General features: G+C 34.5%; 2 protein-coding genes across 2 annotated transcripts; both read left to right on the top strand.

The window, feature by feature from the left end:
• Positions 1–102: 102 nt before the first annotated feature.
• On the top strand, positions 103–2,493 carry LOC125074174. Its single transcript, XM_047685417.1, has 6 exons — positions 103–220; positions 640–766; positions 1,112–1,179; positions 1,274–1,373; positions 1,520–1,656; positions 2,183–2,493. Exons 1-6 carry the CDS (start codon positions 151–153, stop codon positions 2,428–2,430), a joined length of 750 nt encoding a protein of 249 aa, XP_047541373.1. The 5' UTR covers positions 103–150; the 3' UTR covers positions 2,431–2,493.
• A 228-nt stretch (positions 2,494–2,721) lies between these two features.
• Positions 2,722–9,915, top strand: LOC125074159. Its single transcript, XM_047685402.1, has 6 exons — positions 2,722–3,202; positions 4,743–4,860; positions 6,594–6,728; positions 7,251–8,213; positions 9,349–9,494; positions 9,799–9,915. The coding sequence occupies exons 1-6, from the start codon at positions 3,064–3,066 to the stop codon at positions 9,855–9,857; spliced, it is 1,560 nt and encodes a 519-aa protein (XP_047541358.1). The 5' UTR covers positions 2,722–3,063; the 3' UTR covers positions 9,858–9,915.
• The last annotated feature ends 782 nt before the right edge of the window (positions 9,916–10,697 follow it).

Here is a 10,697-nt window from a genome sequence, read left to right as displayed (position 1 = left end):
ACCGTTCAGTTCAATGTTTTCAAAATAATTAACTTTCCCCAAGTGTATTTCTAGGCGGAAAATGTTATATATTTTCAGTTTTGAAGAGATTTTACTTGTATTAGTGTATTGAAGCGTACATATTTTTTGCAGAAAAGCAATAGTAATACGATGCAGCGTTTTGTTATTTTATTTCCATTTTACATCGCTTTAACTTTGACTTTTGCAGAGGATGTTAGCTGTGAGTATTCTTTTTTATTTAAAATACCGACATTTTAAGGTGTTCCATTGAAAAACCGTTGTTAATTAAAAATAATTTTTAAATCCACCAATCAGCGATGAGCTTATGACGCTGCAGACCCAGCGTACTAAGTCTGCAGCGTCTGCAGGATTCATCTTGATTTTGTTATTAAGTATATGTGCCAATAAACATTTTATAGTTGTATTAGTAGTACTGAGTTTGAAAGTTGGCAGTGTTTAAACTACTGTACACGTAAAGTCGTTGTTCCAGCACATACAATCTCTCTAGTTGTTTGAAATTGCTGCCCGTATGGATTTTGAAAGTGAGGGAACATAGAGTAGACTTAGTTTGTTGGCGCAAATACTTATTTACTATAATATTTCCTGTGGATCTCTTATAGCAACTATATGTTTTTATAGATCAAGCATGCGTCGATAAATACTCAAGAAAAGGCTATCAGCCATGGCAGGAATGGTCGGATCACTACACATGCCATCGTTATAGATGTGAAATACGTGATGGGAAATACTTTATAGCTGCTGTCGGGTAAATTAAAAAAAAATGTTTATATGCAATTCTTGAAACCCTAACCTAATCCCTTATAGAAGGGAAAGTGAAAAATTTAGATTTTCCACACGGGATTGTTGGATACAACCAATTAAATAAGCAATTTTTCGTAAAAAGTGCAATTGCTGACAGGTGACATAAATACATATATGTTTTGTAAACAAATAACTTTCACGAAACAATTTCCTGCTACACGCGTCATAACCGCTTAAATAAGAGCATATATAATAGCATCTAAAATTGTAATATAGCACTCGGGGCTATAATTTTATTATTATTAGAGTAAAATAAATATTTTTCTTTAATTTCATTCGTGTAATTCAGTTGCCGTAAACCGAAAATACCGGAGAATGCTTTGGAATGTCACGAATATATTGAAGATGAGAACGTTGGTATGTATTCATAGGATATATTATATCGACCTCTACGACTATTGTAGGTTTTGTTAAAGGTTTTTCCCTTGATGGTTTTGGTTTGTTATTTAAGAGTTTCCGACGTGTTGTGCTCGATTGAGGTGCGTCGTGGAAGCTAATGGTGAACGGATTGTTCAAACTAGAGGACAACCTGGAGAACTATTCCCGGATAAGTAAGCTTTTTTAATTTTAAAATTGTCACACTCAAATATGAATGTTTTGTAAAAATTACATAAACATTTCTTAATAACCCCTGAATACAATGTATGATTCCTTATTTAAAAATATACTTACAAAAAGTTTGAATTATTTTGTTTAGACCTTGGAAAGGACAACAGAACGAACCCAACCCAGCCGTAGTTGGCATGCCCAACATACAACAGAACACGGTGAGCGGGGAGCCTCAGACGCAGTCTGCTCCCGGCATTTTCAACAGCAGAGGTGCCGGCAAGCCAAGTGAGATACTTATAATCGTTGATTGATTTTTATGCAACTGGATAGTTGCTCAGTAGCTCAACATTAGACAAGCTTCTTAGCGATGCGGAAGCAGAATGGATCATAACATCAGCTGGAATAGAAGACAAGTAGGAGATTATCCTATAATCTAATAAAGGCATTGTTAGAAAAAAATTACCAAAAGTTATACCTTTGTCAAACTTAATTAGTTTATTAATTTGTTATTGACTCATTTGCTTACAATTGTCAGAACTGTACTTGAAATATCATTTGGATCATATTCCAAATGATAATTTTCTTGTTTTAGTTCTTTTATCTTTCAATTATAAATGGTTATATCCGATATTTTCATGCAATGCTGCTTTTGAATTTAATAATATGCGTATTCGAGTATTATTATTCATTATTATTTTTTTTGAAAACTAATGAAATTTCAAAAAGATAGGTTATAACAGTTACGAACTCCAGCATTTATAAACCCCTAATGCATATATTTCATTAATCTAGCCAACGATATTCCCGACAGTGGATGGCAACGATATTAGTGGACGCAGATTCGTCGATCCGTACCCGAACCAGCAGATACAAGACTCGCCAAGAAAAAAAAGATCAACTATATACCCCTTATTTAACAGAGAAACTGTCAAAGACGGTCGCTCTTATCAGCCCCATCAAGTAAAACTAAACGGTTATTCACCTGAACGATATACGTCATATTTTCCAAACACCGTCAAAAGCATTTCTAACTCTAAATTACAGATAAACATGTCTTAAAAAGTTTATGTATATTTTTTACTTTTAAGAATCAATTATTAAATTATGTGTAAGTGATATTAATGCAATTTTTTATTGTTTGTAAATTTATTCTTGTTTATTTTAATAAAAAGTATTGTCTTATTTAATTATATTTACAAACCTTTTTTTGTGCCTTTTAACACTTTACTTTATGAATTTAAAAATTGAACGCATATTAACATTTTGTAAATTAAATGTCATAAGACATTGACAGCGCTGACATAATAGACAAGTCAATACTTCGAAATACTTGGATTGTTTGAATCGAAATGCAATTATATTCTAATAAATATTAAAAACAATATTTATATGAAGATTATATAGTAATATTAGTAAAATATTTATTTGGACATTTGTGTTGTGTGTACGATGTTTGTGTGTATAAACGAACTATTTCAAAGATTTAATTTCCGTTAAGATGTTAAAACAGTAACAATAAGGATAATCCTATTTACTGTTAATAACATAACAATAATTAGAATGAATGATACGAGATAAATTGAAGAAACGCTGTATATATAGTAAAACATGAGCAGAAAAATGAATAAACGTCTCGAAATTGAGAAAAATAGTATAAAAATATAATCATTCTTAATTTAAATCGTTTAAAAAATGGAGCCACAGAAGCCATTCGCTTGTACACTTCCCGATTGTGGGATGACATTCACGAATGAAGATCATTTACATGTTCATACGAAAAAACATGACATGGTGCTTCAGTTGGGCATGGAACAGAAAGCGGCTTTCGTAGGTATATAATACATATATATGTAATTTTTTTTATATTGAAGGTTGATTGAGTTGACAAATGAGCCACTAAGAAATATTCACTATCCCTTACATTACCGATGTGCCACCACCTTTGGAAAATAAGATGTTATGTCTTTGTTTATGTCAAATATTTCTTTTTAGTAGTAGAATGTCTGATGAGTGGGTGTTGCTCACCCAGACTTGAGAGCTTGCACAAAGTTGTACACATAAAATCTACCACCTACACTCCCAAGCTGTAGTTTTATTCTCATAAAAAACAAAATGGAATACAAAATGTCACTATTATTATTTTATTCTTGAATCACTCAGATCATTACAGTAATAATAAGTATACAAATACTTTACAAGATAGCTATGACATACACCCTAGAGAAATTTAAGATTCTATAAACGGTTAAACTTTACAGAAGAATTTTATCAACATTAAGTTCTTAAATATATACAAAAATGAATTAAAAATAGGTACTGTATAAATTTTGACCGTGTGGAATGGTGGCAAGAATGCTAACAGCATTATTTATTCTTAGACAGACTCTATAATAATTAAATTATACTTTGACATACTATGCAATTAAAATTGTGGGAAAGAGCAACTTTGTGTTTCTTCCCAGTTTATCTCAATAGAACCTAGTTTCCGAAAGAGTGGTAGCGCATTTTACGAGCCTACTTGAAAAAAAATAATTTGAATTTAATTTTCAATAATGTTTTTCATCTCTTCCAAAATATGAATAATTTAAAAATCTTATAATAATTTTTCTGCTATGAATGTGTTGTTTTAGTAATTTCACAATTCTCTTGTTCATTTCATCTCGATAAGGGCGGTGGTATTTTTACAGTGCCCTTGACGCTAATGTTGAATCCAACACTGATACCATTTTTAGTGTTAAGTGTTAATGTTGTAGTTGTATGTTTAATCAATAGTTCTTGTAGTAACAAAACAGCCAAACCACTTATTTTGACTAAGGTACAGTTTGTGGAATTAGGCTTTGTAGACTTAAAAGCTTGGCTCTACATGAGATCTGATAACTTTGATAGTGCAAGTCATATAGTATCGTCCTGGGAGCATTTGGCATGAAAAGGTGTCTGGTGGTATCTATGATTTCTTTGTCCCTTTTGGAAAAATTTGCGTCACTTATTAAAAATATTTGAGTACTGTATTAAAATAGGTTAACAACGATGACAATGTCTACCTGCTTGGAGTTGGTTATCATCTTCGATTTGAATGTGGCTTGTAACGCTTCTCAATAAATGGGCCACATACTCGTTACGTAACGCGTTACGGTGCCAGTCTGTCTGGCTTACCCTACTCTTACGCCTACGGCATCACTCTATCCCCCAGCTCTTGGCGTATTTCAGACAGTTTAAATTATCACTTCTGTCGGCCGGTCGGAGACGCTCATGTAGTTTTTTTAATCCGACTGGTGGATCTGAACATTCGTTCGTTCAAACAAACAAACTCTCCAGCTTAATATTACTATAGATTAATGAAATTTATTATAAAACGTGTTTCTTGTTCACAGCTGATCAAACTCCGACACCGACTCGCTTCATACGGAACTGCGAAGAGGTCGGACTCTTCCAAGATCTCCAGAATGTGAACCCCTTCGATGAAGGCTTTAAGAGAGCTATGGAGACTAAGTACGTGCTATTTATTTAACTTATATATAGATAAAAAGTCTGCCAGCTGACGATACGTGGCCACTACCGCACATAGCCATTTGTGCTGTAAAATATATTAACCATCCCTACGATCGACGACCTCCTAGTGTGTACACTGGTTTTCATGGATACGCTACTCTGAGGTGCCGGGTTCGATTCCCGGCTGAGTCGATGTAGAAAAAGTTCATTAGTTTTCTATGTTGCCTTGGGTATGGCTGTTTGTTGTACCGTCGTTACTTCTGATTTTCCATAACACAAGTGCTTTAGCTACTTACATTAGGATCAGAGTAATGTATATGATGTTGTCCAATGTTTAATTTATTATCACAATTGGCCCACAACCTTGAGAACTAAGATGTTATATCCCTTGTGCCTCACTGACCTTTCAAACCCGAATACAACACTATTAAGTGCTGCTTGGCTTGTTTGGCGGTAGAATGGTGTCTTTGTACAGGTAGTAAATATTCGCAATGGGACGGCATCTAACATGAGACTGAACTTTCTACGTAATTACACTTGCGTATTCTTGATTAATGAAATCTACCGTCGGTTCTGTAAGGAGTTTCTGAGACCTAAGAGTATTTTGTGAAATAAATCCAGTGTTTTTTTATTATTTTTATGATTGTGATTTAGGCTTTGTATGACAATTTCACTTTCACAAAAAAAAAAAAATTCTAATTATAGAAATCAGAGTTTTGTTTTAAAAAACTATAAAAATAAATATAATCAGGTATTTAGGTATTAAGTTATAAATCAATGTCAATTTAACACGTCCACCCGCCCTGATGCCAATCACAAGAATAGATCCGACTTTTAAACAGAGTGCAATCCAACTCCGCCCATAAATGCCGCCATAACGTCACCGTGACGTAGCTAGCTCCGCCCATTTTTAGGGCTATATACTTACCTACGTAACGTATAGGTGATATATCTCTTTAGGATTTAAATAATGCGACACCATTTGACCAATGTCCACCTCTGTCAATTTAGCACCTCGTCTGAGGAATTCTGAAATGATAATGTACTCAAGAGCCGAGATGGCCCAGTGGCTAGAACGCGTGCATCTTAACCGATGATTTCGGGTTCAAACCCAGGCAGGCACCACTGAAATTTCATGTGCTTAATTTGTGTTTATAATTCATCTCGTGCTCGGCGGTGAAGGAAAACATCGTGAGGAAACCTGCATGTGTCTAATTTCAACGAAATTCTGCCACATGTGTATTCCGCCAACCCGCATTGGAACAGCGTGGTAGAATATGCTCCAAACCTTCTCCTCAAAGGGAGAGGAGGCCTTTATCCCAGCAGTGGGACATTTACGGGCTGCTAATGCTAAAAAAAAAAAATGTACTCAACCGATAGTTCTCAGTTAGGTCCGTTGAGGCGCAATAATTTTTTTCAGGATCTATATTGTTTTTTTTTTTTCGTAAAAATATTGCCATGATAATGAACGTAATTGAATTTTTTATCATAAAATCATTTGCTTTATAATAAATAACAATAAACCTCAAATTTTATTTTAAGACCCAATTGTCTATAACATGGTTTCTTATACAAAATCAACAAAAGAATAAATAACTTTTAATTAATATAAATAAAGAAAGGATGATTGAAATTAATGATGAATTCAAATTGACGATGAAGAAAAAGTGTATGTGTGTGTTTGATGTGATGACCTTGACGTAAATATATATAAGACTAGGTTGATCTTCCAGACATGGCATACTATCTCTGGAGGCTGGATCGTCGACGGAGGATGCTTTGCACACCCCACATCTCCTCTTCCCCCTGGAGCCAGGCGATTGTACACTGTACACCGCTAACAATCAACGCAACATCACAATTAGTAGGTATGTGGTCATTATTTCATAAATCCTAATATGTATTTTTGTGTCCGTATTCAATTATTGTATATTCAAAATGTTCTCATTTAATATAATGTAAATGTATGAGAATATTTTACAAAATAACATTAATAAGATTAACCTCCTTTGTCATAAAGATACTAGCAGCGCTATTCTGTAAGAACTCACGATTTATCTGCAAATCAAATCGAATTATACTCTATTCAAGCTTGTTCAAGGTTCTTGCTAGAACTTTAAGTCATTTTACGTAAATCAATTAAATTTAAAGCTACCACCGGTTCGGTATGTAGATTCCACCGAGCAGAACTGACAAGAAACTCAGTAGTTACTCTTCTCCAACATACCTTCATCCTTTATTGATATACGAGTTTGTTCTTACAGAATAGCTCGACAGATTGAGTTAAATAATACTAAAAATTAAAAAAATAAATGTGATAATATCGCTACAGATTGTGTTAATAAAAAAAGTTGTTATTATAGTACTATTCAAATAATTTAAATATCTAGATCATCAAGCGACGAATCTGGCGCCGTCAAAGAATATGAAACGACAACTATATCGAAACTAACAAACGAAGTCACAACGATAAGTAGAGTTGTCGGTAAAGATGCGATTGACAGAGTTAAGACTACAGACGACGTGTCCGTAGTCAGTCACGAGGAGTTAGCTAAAAACAAAGACGGAGTCAACGAAACATCAGTTTCCTACACAAATAATGTCATAAACATACATAGTAATGTCGAAATAAGAAAATATAGCTTAGTTAACATAGACGCCAATAAGACACCGACGGTTATATATACAGATTCAGTTATAAAAGATTCAACAACGAAAGATGCGCCGCTGATGAACAAAAAAGACAAATTACCGCCGATAATGAGTCAGAAATCACTAGATTTTGTCGTCGACAGTCTAACGTCGGATGTCTGTCGTGATAACGACACGGTTAAAACGAAAATACTTCAAAACGATGCAATAAAATCTGAAAATATAAAAGAGAAGAAAGACTACGACGTTATAATCGAACAACCGAACGATAAACGGGATAGAAGGAAAGATATGGATGAGAACGAAAGAACGGTACAGAATAACACGAAGGAGATACTAAAAAAAGTTATCAAAAATAAATCTATTAAGAACACAGCACCGAAACAAACGATGCCGAATGCAATTGTACAGAATATCATACCGATAACGGCTGGTACTTTAATACCGGTGACTGTGCTCAACTCCCCGCTACCTATAATAGCTAGTCCCCTCCAGAAGATACCTATAGTACCTCTCCCGTCGACTGTTAAAACTAATTATAAATCTGTAAAGCGAAAAATTAATAACGATGGCGCTAAAAGTGTTGATGACAAAACAAAATCGGATGCAAAACAATTCGATGACTGGGACAGAGCTGATCTTGTTAAGAGGAACGCTAGACAACTTCTGGAGAGTCGAAGCGCCGCTTCTAGAAGATATAGGTGAGTTGTAGTTTATTAAGTTTAGATTGATAGTTTTTAAATCTTTAGTTGTGATGACAATTTGAACGATAGAGATAATATTTACGTCAAATTTACTCAATATAGAAGCACTTAATTTTTAACAGTCGAAGTGAAATTTCCCAACGGTTCTGTGAAGAAAAAACTTGATTGCAAAAGCACCTTCATTTTTCAAACATTAACATCCTGTAAATTTCCCACTGCTGGGCTAAGGCCTCGTCTCCCTTCGAGGAGAAGGAATAGAGCATATTCCACTACGCTGCTCCAATGCGAGTTGGTGGAATACACATGTGGCAGAATTTCGTTGAAATTAGATACATGCAGGTTTCCTCACGATGTTTTCCTTCACCGCCGTGCACGAGATGAATTATAAACACAAATTAAACACATGAAAATTCAGTGGTGCCTGCCTGGGTTTGAACCCGAAATCATCGGTCAAGATGCACGTGTTCTAACCACTGGTCCATCTCGGCTCTTCTATCATTTTTCAAAGGGAGAAAGGAAATCTGCAAAAGTCATATTACAATTTGTCTTATGTATCCGATTATGACTCTATTCAAACCATAACAGGAAAAAAGCCAAATAAACAACATTTGACAGCAAATTGACGCGATATCATTGGTCGAGAGCTTGACTAATCTATGGCATTCACTATGGATTTGCGGAAAAATGGCTTTTTGAACGTCGATGAAACTGCTATCGGAATTTTGGAAGTTATTAAGGTGGGAATAAGTAGTTAAGTGCAATAGTGTTGTATTATAATAAACATATATTAATTATAAACTCTTAGTAGTGCACAATATAGCTGAGCTATTAGCAAATCGCATGAAATGCGTAAATCTAATGTTTTCTTATATATTTTCCTATTTCCATTGGAATAGGAAAACATTTAAACAGGATATACATTTAGGATATACAAAAAGCTCTTGATTAATATACCTTTGTTTATAATACAATACTGTTCGACCCAACTACTTGTGTTGACATAAATTTTACTTTCAAAGTTCCGATATCAACTTTGCTGATATTCAAAATGTCATTTTTTCAAGAATTGCCAATAATATATGTAGATTATGGTTTGATACCAAAGATAACGTGACAATTTTTTTTTAAACAGGCAAAAGTTAAAAGAAGCGATGCATAAACAGAGCGAAGAGAACAGACACCTGCGGGAACTCAATCAGAAGCTGAACGCTGAGAAGGCGGTCCTCAAGCTGATCATCACACAGCATCTCAAGAAGTGTCCCATTGGTGACGATTTGAGTGAGTTGTTTATTTATTACTAGTGTCCGCTAGTGGACAGCGCCAGCTCGGTGGTGACAGCAGATTTTAAGAATATATTACAAGGAAAATAAGTTCTTTCTTCTTTGTCCAAACTTTTCTAATATTAAATACGATAATTTGTTCGATTATATATATTCTCAAAGAACTAGAATTAACCATTAACAATGATTACTAGAAATGTTTTTTTTTCATTGCAATTATTCATAGACAATGTTTATTGTAAACTACCAGAATATATTATAACGATGTTACCATACTAAATAATGATATTTTTTAATTACAGGAAATATTCAAGAGAAGTTACACAACGCCAGTCGAAATTTGAACACAACCGACATTTGAATACCATTAATTATTATATATTTATTAATACTATACAAATTTATTTTTTAATACTTTGTACCGTTGAATAAAATTATTTCAAAAATCGATGTTGTCTCTTTATGTGTTTTAAAGTAAAATGAACTTGGTAGATAACACTCGTCAAATATTCATACTTAGTATTGTGGTGTTCCGCTTTTAAAGGTGAGTGAGCCAGTGGAGCTACAGGCACAAGGGACATAACACCTTAGTGCCCAAGATTGGTTGACGGCTCTTGATGTGGAGAATGGTTAATATTTCTTACGGCACCAATGTCTATGGGCGGTGGGTAGCACTCACTTATTTTCTTACAAAGTATTTTGATTGGCCATTTTACAGGAGAAATAAAATATCCTACTCATTTGTGTCTTCGACCGAGTGTGAGGAGTGCGGGGTCTTCCTGTTATTTTCTCTACCATAGACAATATGTATATAACATTTCATAATTGGTTTATTTTAATGATATGGGTAGTCGGACAATAAAATGGACTATCTGATCGTAAGTGTACACCACCGCCCATTGACATTAGCGCTATAAGAAATATTAACCACCTTCCCACCAACCTTGGGAGTTGTTATTGTCTTTGTTATGTGGTTCACTTACCCTTAACATTAGCAGCATGTAAATTTCCCACTGCTGGGCTAAGGCCTCCTCTCCCTTTGAGGAGAAGGCTTGGAGCATATTCCACCACGCTGCTCCAATGCAGGTTGGTGGAATACACATGTGGCAGAATTTCGTTGAAATTAGACACATGCAGGTTTCCTCACGATGTTTTCCTTCACCGCCGAGCACGAGATGAATTATATACACAAATTAAGCAC

The sequence above is a fragment of the Vanessa atalanta genome, chromosome 27 (assembly GCF_905147765.1).
Source record: "Vanessa atalanta chromosome 27, ilVanAtal1.2, whole genome shotgun sequence".
Taxonomy (NCBI): domain Eukaryota; kingdom Metazoa; phylum Arthropoda; class Insecta; order Lepidoptera; family Nymphalidae; genus Vanessa; species Vanessa atalanta.
Note: the sequence above shows the minus strand (reverse complement) of the source record. Positions and strands in the feature narration are given on the sequence as shown.

Excerpts from the sequence above, each read along its gene's own strand:
- LOC125074174 (XM_047685417.1), top strand. The coding sequence starts at position 151 with ATGCAGCGTTTTGTTATTTTATTTCCATTTTACATCGCTTTAACTTTG. Across the intron at positions 221-639 it reads TTTTGCAGAGGATGTTAGCT|ATCAAGCATGCGTCGATAAA; the intron begins GTGAGTATTCTT and ends ATGTTTTTATAG. Across the intron at positions 1,657-2,182 it reads CAGAGGTGCCGGCAAGCCAA|TGGATGGCAACGATATTAGT; the intron begins GTGAGATACTTA and ends TATTCCCGACAG.
- LOC125074159 (XM_047685402.1), top strand. The coding sequence starts at position 3,064 with ATGGAGCCACAGAAGCCATTCGCTTGTACACTTCCCGATTGTGGGATG. Across the intron at positions 4,861-6,593 it reads AAGAGAGCTATGGAGACTAA|ACATGGCATACTATCTCTGG; the intron begins GTACGTGCTATT and ends TTGATCTTCCAG. Across the intron at positions 9,495-9,798 it reads TCCCATTGGTGACGATTTGA|GAAATATTCAAGAGAAGTTA; the intron begins GTGAGTTGTTTA and ends TTTTAATTACAG.